At 47.8% G+C, this 14,952-nt stretch overlaps 1 protein-coding gene across 8 annotated transcripts in view; it reads left to right on the plus strand.

The window, feature by feature from the left end:
• RUSC2 (RUN and SH3 domain containing 2) overlaps positions 1-14,952 on the plus strand; it is a 57,912-nt gene that overhangs the window by 30,001 nt on the left and 12,959 nt on the right. For 7 of the 8 annotated variants that reach the window (XM_064736899.1, XM_064736897.1, XM_064736900.1 and 4 more), the window contains one exon: positions 11,148-13,220. In XM_064736899.1, the coding sequence (XP_064592969.1) occupies positions 11,255-13,220 (1,966 nt within the window). In that variant the 5' untranslated portion in view covers positions 11,148-11,254. The remainder of the gene's footprint in view (positions 1-11,147; positions 13,221-14,952) is intronic. The other variant, XM_064736903.1, reaches the window with a different exon arrangement.

Consider the following 14,952-nt stretch of genomic DNA (forward strand, 5'->3'; position numbering starts at 1 on the left):
TGCTCAAAGCCCCATCCAACCTGGCCATCCTTTCAGTAGACTTGGTGGGTCTCCTGGAACTCTGACTGCTCTCAGAGTCAAGGATCATCCTTGTTTGCCCTCTTTTTTTTCTTCCTAGTCAGTAGGTCTCTGTGGCCCAACATGATCAGCAGAAGACCTTGGTTAATCCAGGGTTATCAGATTTAGTTTACCCTTAATGCTCTGTTGAGCCCAGTCATTCCAAGCCTAATTAGCACATGAGCTGTCTTGTGGAGTGATATCCTAAAATAAACTGTCCTGAATAGAGCTTCACAAACTGAGCTCAGTTTGGGTTGCCAGCCCCTACAAGGGATATATTTCCCTCTCAGAAGGAAAATATGTGTAATCATTAGGAGTGTCTGGTCTGCTTCATAAGTATTTTATTAAGATTCTGGCTTGCCTTTTGTTAGTTCTGCTGCATGGAAAATATTCTGTTATATAAACTGATGTTGTGGTTTCATCCAGAATCTCTTGAGTTCTGCTTTGCTGCCAGCCATGTGAACATACAAACACACCCACACTTCAGCAGGATACTTGGAGAGAGGTTCGTAATCGGACCAAGGATCTGGGAATACTCTTGTGCTTGAGCAGAATGAAATCTTGGCACTGAAGGTTGGCAAATTGAGTAGAAAATATGATCCTCTCCCTGCCCTAGCCCAAGGACAAGTAATGAAGTTAAATATCCCTATGTTCAAAAGAACTGACAGATAACCACTAGTGTGGCATGTAATTTGGAGTGGAAGGCACTGGTTCAGGAAGTTACAAGCTCTAAAAATTTGCAAGAATTCCAAAAAACAAAAGGGACACTGAGAGATGATTGTATAGTCTTGTAAATTTCGATGGGCAGGTTATGAAACCTGCTGTGCAATGTAAACTACTTCCAAATGAAGGAAGCTGCGTGTGACTGGGTAGTCTCAAAATGGCCCAAGGATTTGTTCCTACATCAGACACTTCTTGTCTCAACATTCCAGGAATAATTCTGCCTTTTTTATTTTTACCCACATTGAACTCTGCTGAAATGAGATTCAGACATCACTGCAGAGGACCTGTTTGTTCAGCTACCTGGCCAAAAATAGGGTCAAGAAATGCATGATCTTAGCAGTAATCAGGCAATTTCCATTTTCAAATATGAACACTAAACAGTCTTGTCCTCCAGCTGCCTTCAAGAGATTGTAAAATCCAGCCTGGGTCTAAAAGCATTTGGGTATCAGTGTAATTATAATATATATCCATGTATTGATAAATTATCTATATAATGTATTTGTATTATATCATTATATATATTCATGTTAGTAATAATATAATATAATGTAATATAATATAATATAATATAATATAATATAATATAATATAATATAATATAATATAATATAATATAATATAATATAATATAATATAATATAATATAATATAATATAATATAATATAATATACCAACATGTATATCATATGTGGTCTTAAAGTCCTTCAGAAGGCAGGATAAATTCTATGTATTAATTCCTCAGATGCTGCTTTTATTGGGCTACTGAGCTTTTTTGCTTTGTACTATGCTGTCATCCCCAAATCAGGGAGTTGCCAGCCTCCAGACCATTGTGTCTTCCTGCAGAAGCGACACAGGAAAATGTCTTCCTGTGTATCCAGGCATTTCTTCTGGTCTTGGTAGAACAGCCTAGGGCTAGGAAGGGTTAAAGTCTCCTGCAGCCTTAGCAGGAGTCAGCTGTTGGTCACAGCTGCTGATTGAAAGACCATTTGGATGTGCAGTGTGGAAGAGGCACATCGAGTGAAAGCAGGCTGCTGCTGGGATGTGCTCTGTTTGTGCCTGATTTTGGCGCTCCTGATTTGTTTGCACGCAGTGTGCATTAAATTCCGTGTAGGATTGCATCATTTAATGCAGCTTTGCAGACGCAGGCATTCAGGCTGCCTGGCAGACCCGATGTCCATCACTCCTGGGTGATGCCGTACCTGCGCTGCTTCTCCTGTTCACTGGGGTGTGGCAGCAAACCATTGCAGCACAGCTGTGTTCCTGTCTTAAAATAATCCTGCTGGCACTTTTTGACATTTCTAGCTGCTTTATTTACCATGACTTGTGGGGTGATTTTTTGTTATTCCAAGAGCTTGGCCTGGCTGTGGTTTTACTTGACTCCCCTGTAGCACTTTTGCTGTCAGTTCTGTTTCTTCTGTTGAGCTGCATGAGGTTGTACAGCTTTAACTTGCCATCCCAGAAATGTTTGTTTTTCACTTGAGAGTGATTCCTACATATGTGGTGCTTTGAGCTGAAGAGACAGTAAACATAATTTTACAGCCTCTTTTTACGGAGTTATTTTAAGGCTGAGTTCTTTATTTGTCAGGCTTTTTCAAGTGGTCACTAATGCTTTTGTCTTGCAGGGAGAGTTTTTGTTCTTGCAGGGATTGTTTTGCAGCTGTGATTCCTGCAGTCTGGACAGAAGTGCAATGCCAGTTTTAATCTGCACAGAAAGGAAGGTAGGGAAGATACAAAGCCACAGAGTGGCTGGAATCTGTGTGGATGTGCTGATCTGTACTGCAGCAAGACCTTGTTCACAGTGAAGACAGACTTTCTTTGTCCGTTTTAGGACTTAGCTTGTCTTTTTTCCCCACGTCATGAAGATGGTGGAAGATACTTGAGGTAGAGCTGGCCTTGTGTGCTTTTTCTTTGTGCAGATGAAGACTGCTCCTGAAATTATCCTCCCATAAGCTTTGGATAAGTAGGTCATCTGCTTTGCCATGGTCTGGCCAACACTGTGTTGCCTGAAGCCAGATTCCAGTAAGGGTTAGGGAAGAAAATCCAATGCAAGTGACATGTCACTTCTCTTTGAGAGGTCTTTCCAAAGCGTGGTGCAGGGCTGTGTGAACTGACAGATGCAAGAAACCAAGGTGACCACAACCCACAGCTGCAGTGCAAAGAGTAGATTTATCCTGTCACCTCGCTGGCTGGAAGGTTTCAGAAACAGATGGGGACACATACCCTGCTGAGCTTACTCCATCTTAGCAGGGACCAAAAGCTCATGGGCCTGTTCCTGGGCCTCCACATCTCAAAAGGCCTGGCCCATGTGCAGTGTTTCACAGTTCTGTGCTTTCTGTAACCTCCAAGCTTCTTATCTCTCTGTGTCCCGGTGGGGAGACCCAAGTGTGTGAAGAATGAAGTTTAAATCATTCAGACAGCATTCTGTTGTCTTCTACAGAAATTCCATTTCTCAAGACAGACAGAAAACAACACAAAGCAAACACAATACTTGAAATTTCCCACAGTGAATAGTCTTAGCATCCCCCAGCTGCCAGGTTGTCTTGAGTGACAACAATTCTGTTTTTCGTCTTCCCTATTTTTCCACTTTCAAGCCTTTTTTCCCTGCAGTGGTGTGATTCTTGGGGTTCTCTATGCAGGGCCAGGAGTTGGATTTGATAATCCTGATGGGTCCCTTTTAACTCAGCATATTCTATGATTCTGTGATTCTAATTAGAGGGATGCTACATATCCCCAGCAAGCCCAGAAATCTCCAGTGCTGTTGAGACTTTTGTGTCCTCTCCATTTCTTGATGTCATCTCAGGAGCCTTCACCCTGCTGTGGACACCTGAATAAGAGCAGCTGCCCATTCACCATTGCATGTAGCCCTGTGACAGACTTAGGGAACAGTTTTGCCACCCTGTGCAGGCACCGGTCAGGGAGCTGGCCTTGATTCCCGAAGCCGAGATGAGTTTGATGCCTGACTCCCTCAGCCAAACACTCCATTCCCTTCCTCCTCTGGCTGCCGTGGTGGAGAGTTTTGGGCTCACAGCTCCTAGGCATATAAGGTGGTGCGAAAACCTTCAGTCCAGACTTTTAGGAGCTTTTACTCAGGTTCACCCACAGCTGATGGCTGTGGTTTTGTCACCAGTCAGCTGCAGCTGCTGGGTTGTGGGGTCCTCAGTTGGACAGGTTAGTAGAAGGAGCACAGTGATGGGGCAACCAGCTGGAAGCCCTGCTTTGCACAAATCATAGAATCACACCATGGCTTCTATGGTTGGAAGGGACCTTAAAGGTCACCCAGTTCTGTCCCCTTTGCCATGGACAGGGAAGCCACTGGACAGGTCAGGATCACTAAGGCCTGACCAAAGCTGTGCAGTTAGGGAGGGGTAGTCTTGGCAACTTTGAATACTGAGTGTGCCCAGAAATTTCGTACACTTAAAAGATTTTCTTTCTTTCTCTGTGGGTTCTTGGGTACTCTGGTGACCCTGCAAAACCCAGTCTCCAGCATCCAGTCAGATCTGTGCTTCAAAATGGAACTGTGTGATTTCTGCTGTTGTAAGATCTTCAGGAAGCTTTCAGAATGCTCAGGCAAAAAGATGCTATGCAAGCATAGTCCCTCCTGCTGTACTGCTGCTGCTACTAGAGAGTCTGTGATAAGAAAGGATTTACTGTGTCTGCAGTTTAATTCATTAGCAATTTCTGTGTGATATGAACAGCTAGAAACATCAGTCTTTTTCTTCTCTGCGGATTTGCATAAAGTAATTAGGAGCATATGTGCTGGGGGCTGGGGCCGGGAGATGGAGGAGGAGGAGCAGGTTCCATCCCAGAGCACCTCAGTGGATGCTCTGAGTCATGGCCTGTAAATGGCTCTTGCCGAGTGCCACATGCCAGATGATGAGTCACAGAGCGAGGGAGCACAGAAGAGGGAGAAACTGGTTGGGTCACTGTCCTGGCTCCTATATTAGCTGCTATGGATCTGCTGCTTGAGCTGTTTCTGATGTCTTGTGTAACTCTAAATGCACAGAGCAGCTGGGGTTTCTTGTCCTCTGGCTGGGAGGGAATACCTGCCTCACACTGCTTGTGTCACCATCAGCAATACACACACGACACCCATTGCTTAGTTTTGTGTGTGCTGGTAACCCCTGGCCCGTGCAGCTCCTTTCTGCCAGCAGCACAAGGGCTGTGACTGACCATCACGTGCTGTGGTTTCCATTTGGAACACATCATAATCCCATATAGTTCTGGGATGTAATGATACATTAATCATGGGCTTAGTCAGGCTGTCCTGGAAACCACTGGAAAAAGCCCTGGCCAAGGCAGGGCTTTGTGGAAAGAAAAGGGAAGTGGTCTTTTCAGGAATCACTGCACAGCATTATAAGAGGGATCAGCCTGAGCAGAGGCAGAAGTTTAGGAATTATTTAGTCTTTCTATTTTTCTGCAGCTCCCTTTAAACATTAAGTGCTGGAATATTCCCGCTGGGAGCATGCAGACCACCCTGACTATGCTCCTTGTCCCCTAAGGCAGGGAAGGAGAGCAGGAGGTTTAGGATGAATTAAACAATAAACATTTCCTTTTACACCTCTTTTTCTTTTTTATTTTCATGAAACTCACTGGATGATTTAATAAAGCACTTAATGAAGGTGTGAATTTGATAGAGATGTATTAGCTGGCAAGTAAAAAACAGGTGTCCAAATAAATACCACTAAATAGACTCATCCTGCAACAACTTACAGGCTTCCTCACCTCCTCCCTCTGCTTACACATTCCCATGGTTCAGGCCCATCCCCAGGCCACTCACCCTGAACCACTCATCCTCTTCTCTGATGCTGCTCCCTGAATGCCCTCCAGTTTTCTGGAATCTTCCTAATGAATTCTTGTTTAAAACCATCCAGTACTTTCTGGCAGCTTTTGTAGTGGCAGAGCTGGGACAGGGATGAACTGCAGCATTGGTGAAGGATGCAGTGAGCCCTGAGATCTCCCATACTGTTTGAAGGGTGGTTTTCAGTTTGGATCAATCTCCCAGCCCTTTTGCTTAGAGGTAGACATGCAGGGAGTAAACTGAAAATATCTCTCCCATGGAGGAAAGAGGAGATGTCTGTATTGTGCCTTTGTCTGCAAGATCACACAAACGGTTGCTTTTTGCAGCATTGCTACTTGTGCTTGTTTTGTAGGGCTGTGAGGTTTCTTCAGGCATGTTAATGCAAATGCATTGTAGGAGTCAGGGCTTCACATGGAACAACCCTCAAAGAACAGGCAGCTCTAATACAAAAGAATTTTTTCTGCTTCTTCTGTGAAACTGAATGCCTAGCTTTTAACCCTGTTTTTGCATATTTCACCCTTGAATGACATGATGAATTTTGGTCTGCCTGAGGAAGGTGGTGATGACAGTGAAACCAAAGCCATACAGAAGGAGTCAGCAATAACCCTCACAGTTAAAGGTTTCCTTTGGACACTCAATTTCATGGATGAAGTGACTGAGGTTTGTAGAAACAATAATCTGTTCAGAAAAGCCATCCTCCAAAAAGCCAGCATTGCCTCCAGCTGACAGTTCTGACGATGCTGTGCTTGCTTCCTCATTCTCTGTGCTCTATGTGCAGTCTTTTTACATTAAAATCACATTTATCTCTCATATCTCTGCCTGCCTCCTCCAATACATTACATTTTAGGAGGAAGCCTGTGTTACCTTGAGCTGAACCCTGTTGCCCCATGTATGTGCAGGGGACAGCTCTGAGCAGAGCAGGGTATTAAGGGTTCAGCTCTAGAACTCCCAAAATTGTGGCTGGAGCCATAACAAGTATCAGAGAATGCCTGGAGGTGTGCAGCCACCACACATAATTTGTCAGCCCTTGGAGGCAATTGCAGCCAGGTCTGGTGCCTTCTGCATCTTCCCAGCAGTGTTGCAGAGGCAGGAGTTGGTACCCGAGGCTGAGGAGCCGTGAAGCTGCACCAGCCACCTTTGAATTAGCACAGTGTCCTCAGTCTTAGGGGTGTGACAGGAGAGGGATTTGAGGGCCTCTGTGTGGGGGTCAGCAAGGACTGAAAAGGCATGGCATGCAGAGCCCAAAGGATTCTGCATGCTCCTGTTACCTGCAGCATGCAGCCTCCTCTCTGAGGCTCAGGCATGACCTGATAGGCAGCTCTCAGATCAGTGCTGAACCATCCTTTGCTGCGCAGCACTCACCTGCTTTTTACCTAGAGCTTTGCTGCAGCTAAGGAGTTTTTGTTGTGTGTATTTATTTCTGTGGGGGAACAATCATTCATGAGCAATTCTGTACCAAATGCAGGCATCTCACAAAAAGCTGTTTTCCCTGCTCTGTATTATCCTGTTTGGAATAAAGCATCCACAATGTGGCCCTCACCTTCTCCAGGTAACCATTAGCACCTCAAGGAAGAGCTCCCTGAATAAACAACCCATATCTGCCATGTTGCAGCAGATGGTGTCAGTATGGAGAAGGCAAGAATTCTGACATCTGAAAATAAAATGGCTGATGTATAGGCGTGTCTAGAGTCGTGGTGCTCCCTGCATGTCTCCCTGCCTTGCACGGCTATTACACCGTGCCCTAGGCAGGAATCAGTGCTGGATGCTGTGTTTGCTCTCATGTGTGAAGCATTGAGCAGGATTCATGACAGCAATAAGAAGAATTAACTGATTTGGCAAAAAATGTTCAGGTATGAACTGCCTAACCACATATGTAAATTTCCTGTTGCAAAAGTGAAGTGAGGGCTTCATGAAGAACTGATCAAAACCAGCAAGATCTGAAACTGGTCTGCTTGCTGCATTTTATTCCCCAACATCAATCCCAGTGTAGCAGACTCTGAGTTAGGAAGAGGAAGGATGCTTCTGCAGTTTTCCAGAATAAGGAAGGGTCAACTAATGGGAGGATTCTGTGGTGTTGGGAACTGAAGAATCCCTCTGGTGGCAGTGCCATTGCCAACCTCCCTGCACCCCTAAGTCCAGAGGAAACCAGGAGAGGTTGCAGGGCAGAGAAAAGGAGTAGCTATGGTACAAAATGTCGTGCCTATCTCTAGGGAAGCCATCAGAATGTCTCCTGGCAGGAGCTGTCTGTATGTCACCTGTGATCCTGCACCTCGGAGCCTGGCGCTGGGAGCAGGTCATGGGTGAGGGCAGCATGGGCATCTGTCTGCTGCAGGGTCTCTGCTGGGCAGTGAAGTGCAGCCCTCCGGGGAGCCTGTGCTGCTGCTGGAGCCAGAGAGCTGGGCAGAGCCCTGTGTTGCAGCCAGAGCACCGGAGAGACAGATGGGAAGTGGCTTCATGTCAGCGCTGACATTTCACCGTCAAATGTCAAAGTGTGTCTGTGCGAGCCTGTCCTCCCACAGCAGCTTCTGTGCTGACGTGAATTGTGTGCTGCTCAGCAGGGCCTGTCAGCAGATGGGTGCTGGTGCTGGGAGCCTGCTTCAAGCAACCATTTCCTAGAGGCAGCAGAGACCTGGTGCTTCAGCAACAAAGTGCGCTGCCATCCCGGTCTGTATCTACAAAATGATGCTGTTCAGGTGGTTGCATTGTGGCAGCACTTGAAATACAGCAAAGCCTGGTGGAGAGATGTGATGTGAGCATTACAGTCAGACACAACAGCAGGAACAAAGGTGGGGTGAACTACATGAGAAGATAGGCACTGAGAGACCAGCTTTTTACCCAAAATGCTTGTGACGTGGGAGTGGGAGGACAGGATAGGCTCCTGCTGAATGCAATAGAAATAAACTCAGATAAACTCAGAGCTCCCGCTGTTCCATCAGTGGTGCACAGGGTCCAAATTGAGGCAGGAACACCCTTCCAGCAAGAGTGTCTGTGTGTGTGTGTGTGTGAGTGTGTGTGTGTGTGCCCTCAAGTCAGGAGCTGCTGTTATCCACAGTGGGTCTTGAGCAATGGGGTCTTAGGAATCCTTGATGAAGAAAATCTGTCCCCCAGGATCTGGGCTGAGTAGACATCAGCCTCTGTGGCAGCAGCTGTGGGAAAGAGCCAAAGGTGTGTAAGACTTTGGCTTGTAAGGCAAAAGCTTTTACACCCCTGAAAGGTTTTTTACAGCTTTTACTCCCCTGAAAGGTGTAACACAGGTGTTTACACACCTGAAAGGGGTGTAAAGGCTAATAGAGGTTTTAGGGAGACTACAGATGAGGGGGAGTTTAGGGTTGCACAGTTAGTAGTCCAGTTGGATATCCACCACCTGGTCCAAGTTGTCCTCTCTTCCTCAGAGCCTAAACCTGGATGAGACATCCCAGGAGAAGCAGACATGTAGGAGAGTGTTCCCGCCATGTAAGACTCTGGTGCCATCTACCAGAAGGCCTGTCTGTTCTCTAACTTTTGCATTATTGGATGTTTACTGCAAACATTAGCTCTGTGTCCCTCTTTCTGTTTTTATTTCCTGCCAGCATCATCCTGTGTCTGTGAGAAACACTGCTGTTCGTGGGAGGAAAGTATTTCTTTTGATCATTTTTATAATCTTCTAATTGCTATTCTTACACCTTGAAAGAAGTGAAGTTCCTGATGTTTCTGTGTAGCTGTCTCTTTGCTCATACTCTTGTTCTAACTTCATTTAACCCACATTTCTCACTTTCCCTTCTGTGCTCCCACGTGCCTTTGCAGGTCTGCTCCAAATCCATTATCACCCCGCAGTAACAAATGCTGAGGTGAGGTAAGGTAGGCAAAAGCCACTGTGAATACCACTTTCTGGAGCCTGAAGGCCAGTGGTGGGAGCCCTGGAGTCCAGAGCAATCCCAGGATACCAGGATGCAATTTTCAGGGTGCAGTGATCACTGGGGATGCCTGGATGAGTTATGGGATGTGTAATGCTGACAGAGGGTGCCTGGGCCAAGGTTTTCAGAACAAGTGGTTGATCTGTGAGAGTATTAGGTCATTTTTTAATCTTTCAGACTCATCCTGGATCACTGCTCTCTTTTGTGGTTTCTCCCTCTCCTTGCTGCCTTAGCTGCCTGCTGATGCACTTGTCTCTGTTGGATTATCTGATCTGTAGAAGGGAAGGCAAGAGGAAAACCCCCTCCAGACTTGTGCTGGAGGTGCTTGTAGGCTGGGCCTTGGGGTTAGGTGAGGCGGGAGAACTGGGTTTGTCCTGTGCTCTCCCAAGTCAAGCACTGGTGAACATCTATAAGATGAAGAGAGACTTTTGATATGAGCAGAGAGTGATGGGACAAGAGGGAAAAGCTTTAAACTGAAGGATGGCATGTTTAGATTAGATATTAAGAAGAAATTCCTTACTGTGAGGGTGGAGAGGCACTGGAACGGGTTACTCAGAAATTGGCCCATCCCTGGAAGTGCTCAAGGCCAGATTGGATGGGGCTTTGAGTAGCCTGGTCCTATGAGGGTTGGAACAAGATTTTCTTTAAGGTCTCTTCATCTCAAACCATTTTGTTATTCCTCTGGCTCTGTAAGAACCTGCTATTTTGTGAACACAGGGAGGATGGGGCTCTCAGTGCCCTGCCTGTGCTGTGCCCTGCCTGTGTGGCTCCTGGGACTGTGGCAGTCACACTGTTGTGAAGTGCAGCAGGTAATAAGCAGGTAAAAGACACAGATACTGTGGCAGAGATATATTATCCCTCCCAGACCACAGTAGAGACCAGTTTGAGCTGAGGTTTCACCATCAGCCAAAGGTCAGCAAAAGTCAGTGTGCTGTATGGGACCTATTTGACCAATGCCAGTGGCTCCCCATGGTCCCACTGAGGTCATCCACTCCTTTTCACTGGGGAAATCCTTGTGTACATAAGTGGTTGCATATTTTGGCATGTCCCCCTGGCACCATTTAAAGGGCTCAGGACCTCATGGAGTCTCCTGGATTTTGGAAAGGAATGACTGTTGCTGCTTTTATATTCCAGTCTGCTCCTCTTTCCAGTCTCTTCCGGGACATTTGTGTGTGTCTGTTGCAAGACCTTGCCATGTTTGGTTCTTGAAGGAAAGTTCAATGTACCTAAAAGGAAGCAAAGAACAAAGCACTGTTCAATCCAGTGTGAGAAGATAGACTGCTCTCACCAGAGTGCAGTGCTTCCCTTCAGACCCTGTGCGGTGTTCCTGTGAGCACACAGTGCCATCTGCAGTTTGAGGTCTTTGTTTGGCCCAAATCCTGTGCAGCCCTTTGGCCTCTTGACTGAAATCAGTTACTCTCTTCAGGTATCTTTGAGAGGGGTCAGGTGAAATCACAAATGTTGTCCCAGGAGCCCGCATGGAGGGTGACGTGTTTTACTTTGTGATGGTTTGTTTCCTAGAAGAAGGATCTTGTGCTCAGGGACTTGTGCTGACAAGGAGCTAGTATGTTTGTTCCTTGTCAACACATGAAATCTTCAGTCAAACCAAGGGTGCTTTAAATAGCCACTGCCTTTCCTGAGAGGTGACTTCCTCTGTGATTTTGTCTCTCTGTAGGTATCTGAACTCCCTCATGAGAAGTGTCCTCCCTGCCTCTCATGTGCAGCCCTACCTGTTCATGGGTGGTACCAGCTTCACTGATGCCCTGAAGAGTATTCCTCACCATGGATAGTCCACCCAAACTGACTGGTGAGACGCTGATTGTCCATCACATTCCCCTGGTGCATTGCCAGGTCCCCGATAGACAGTGCTGCTCCATGAGCAAAAGGACCAACCCCTTCTGCCAGCCAGAGCTCAGCATTACACGGACCTCTGCCCTTCCAGACAGAGACCTCTCACAGACTGACTCTTTGGTGTACAGCAGCTTTCTCCAGACCTCTGAAACCTCAGCAGAGGCCTCAGATCACAAAGAAAGAAAAGCAAGGGATCTGATTGTCCCTAGCGTCAGTAAGCGACACAACCCTTTCCTGCTGAGTGAGGGTGAAGACCTCAGTATTTTTGGGGATGACTTGGGTCAAAAATCTTTCCACCTTCACAACTCACTCGTTGATGGCAAGCCTCCCTTCAGTCTGCAGGATCTGGCCTTGCCCCCTTTCCACCTCCACGACTCCAACCACATTGTGAAATCTTGGAACATGGCCAGCCGGTCTGGTGTGGTGGACGGGCAGGAGGACAAACTCGGCAGTGACGACATCCAGAAGAGGAACAATGCAAACAGGTGCCATCAGGCCTCGGAGCGCATGGAGCTGGATGAATGCAGCTGCCATCGTGGCAGCTCCTCCAACTTCTCCTTTGACAGTGGTGACCAGGAGTGGAACCAGAACATGGGTGAACCACTGAGGAATCAGGATGCCCTGCACAGGACATGCAGTTGTTCCAGCTCAGAGATCCAGCACTGCCGCTGCTACAGTTCATCAAGTCAGTCTGAAGTGATTGACCAACAGATGGGCTACATCAGTGACTCTTCTTGCAACAGTTCTGATGGGGTCCTGGTGAACTTCAGTGCTCTCTACAACAAAATGAATGGTCAGCCTCAGTCCAACCTGAATTCAGCTAACCTGTCCTGTGACTCTTCCTTCTGCAGCCACTCAGACACAGGAGCTTTTTACCTGGATTTACACTCATCACCCACTGAATCCAAGATGTCTTGCGAGTCGCATAATCCAGAAAGTTCAGGAAAGGTGTGTGGGTGTCAACACTCCTCCTCACCTGTCCTTGATGCCAACTGCAATTCCTACCACCTTCACTGTGAGCCTTGCACATCGGAGAGCTCAGACCTCACTGCCTGCTTCCAGAGCCAAGCACGGCTTGTTGTGGCTACTCAGAATTACTATAAGTTAGTCACGTGTGACTTGTCTTCCCAGTCATCCCCCAGCCCTGCAGGATCTTCCATAACTAGCTGCTCAGAAGACCAGACCAAGGCTAGCCCAGCCCAGCCCACAGAATACTATCTGTTCAGAAGGCCCGATCTGAGACAAGAAGGCAATGTAGAGTGCAGTGAAGAGGAGCCAAAGGGAGAATCCAGCCAGAACATGATTGAGGGTCAGGTCTATGTCAATGTGTCACCACCGAACCTCAACACAAGCCGGCAGCGCTCCAGGAGCTACGATCAGAACCTGGACCGGAGTCCTGGCAGCAGGCTGGGCTCCCTGGAGCGCATGGTGAGCTGCCCAGTCAAGCTGAGTGAGAGTCCAGCCATACCCATTCAGAGCTCTCCCCCCAAGAGGGTGACATCGTTCGCTGAGCTGGCTAAAGGACGGAAGAAGAACGGCACCTCCCCACCGCACCGCTCCAGCGGTGACTCCTCCCTGGAGTTCTCTCCCATCCCTGAGACTCAGCGGGACTGCCCAACCTTCCTTGAAGAAAGAGCTCGGCGCAGCCAGAGTCTTCCACCTATGCCCTTCATCCATGGCCTGAACCGGAGCTGCGAGGGCTTCTGTTTGAATCATGCCTTTGGAGACAGCCAGGCTTTGTGTTCCACCAAAGACTCCGTCTCCAGTGAGAAGGTCCCCAGTGGGCATGGGGCAGGTGAGCAAGCCTCTCTCTCCCTGCTGACGGAGGCAGATGCCAGCTTCTCGGGTGGCTCTGCCAGTGGCCACGGACAAAAAGATGTTAGAGCCCGAGCAGACGGTAAGGAGCCAAACAAGGCAGAAGGGAGAAGTAAAAAGGAAAGGCAGCTCATTGGGGTATGAGGGGAGCAGCAGGGAAACCTGCATGGTGATAAGAAACCAGTGTTGGGGCAGTTTGGTTCCTGGTCTGCCAGACCCTGGGACAAAGCCTTGCTGTGCTTTGTCATAGAAGACTTTCAAGTCTCATATCAGGGCAAGTGTCTAGTCCTTGTATTTGTAAAGCTTCCTGAGGGTTTGTTCATATCTCTCACATTGTGTTAGCAAGGACATGGCATTAATACTGAGAGAGTGTGCAGCTTGAAGGGTTGTATCCCTTCCAGGGCATTTACTGTGCTTCTCTATGAGACCCACCTGCCCTTGGCTCCTAAGATGGAGATGTTAAAATGCTCAGCAGAGTCATAGTCACAGGCTTTGTTTTTTGAAGTTCTGTGGGGCAGAGGTGGAAAGGGAAGAGGCGTAGCCAGCAGTCTCCTTTCCATGCAGGTCCTGGAAGTTCACACAGTTTCTGCTTGGACTTAACAATGTGAGTCCTTCAGAGTCTAATCTGTATATCTCTGCTGGAATATCCTGGTCATGTCTCCCACAGTGCTGTGGATTTGTGCAGCAAAGGTTCCCAGGGGGAGCCGCTGTCACAGTTGCCTCTGTGGGGAAGCTGTAATATGTGAGTTGTATTCCACCTTGATATTGCTGTCACTTGTTCTCATGGGGAAGCTGTGTGACATTCCCTTTGGAAGTATGGCCATTTCTCCAGCACTGTGGGAGACTTCTGTCTCTGCCCCAGGCAGATTTTATACCTGCTTCACAGGTAAAAGCCCTTCTAAAATGCCGGTAACTAGACCACTGCAGTAAATAGCCCCTATTATGTCAAAAAATTCTTGTGCCTTAACAGACTGTCTCCACTTAATGTTCTGAAAATATCTAGCAGGGGGTGAGAACATGTGGTTTATTGCCATGGCAGAGGCAGGAGAGATTTTGTCCTTTGGAGTAAAAGGATTTTAGTTATTATCCTATTTGCTTATTGAGCCCTGAATGTGTGCTTGGTGTGGGCTGGCAGTGAAAGCAGGTCTCTGCTGGGGGAGGGCAGCATGGCTTAGCTTCAGAGGGAGGGCTTGGAAGGAGCAGGCCCTGCTCAGGGAAGAGGGGGCAGACAGGAGCTTTCAGGATAAAATGTCCCAGCAGTTGCTGCCCACCACACCAATGGGGTCCCCCCTTCTGCACTGTGACAGCAAGGCAGGCATCAGGGCTGGGCAGAAAGCTCCTGCCTGCAGCTGGAGATGGAGGCATATCTGCTGTGCTGCAGAGCAGCGTGCAAGCCTAGAGGCTCTCTGAGGGGCTAGAGGGAAAGCAAGCCCTGCTAAAAGCTGGCTACAGGGAGAAAAGTCTGGAATACCCTGCAGGCAGCTTGTATACCAGGGCTGATCAAGGATCTCAGTCAGCCCCACATACAGACCCAGTGCTGCGTGTTTTGCACTGAATGCACAGTGTGTCACACTTCAGATGTGTGCCTCAGGATATTTGTGGCTCCACCAGGAGCTGGAGGCATGTAGATCAGCCCACCACACTCCCTCAGGACCTCCTAACACATCATTTGCGGAGCAGGCTGGCACTTTCCAGGGTTGGAGGTGGAATGTTGGGAATGTCCTGTTTAGGTCTGGCGGAGGCATGAAGGATGAAGGAAGCTCTGTGTTCCAAAGTGGGGGCAGTTACAGTGAAAAGAATAGGGAGGGAGAAAG

This window comes from Zonotrichia leucophrys, chromosome Z, assembly GCF_028769735.1.
Source record: "Zonotrichia leucophrys gambelii isolate GWCS_2022_RI chromosome Z, RI_Zleu_2.0, whole genome shotgun sequence".
Taxonomy (NCBI): Eukaryota; Metazoa; Chordata; class Aves; order Passeriformes; family Passerellidae; genus Zonotrichia; species Zonotrichia leucophrys.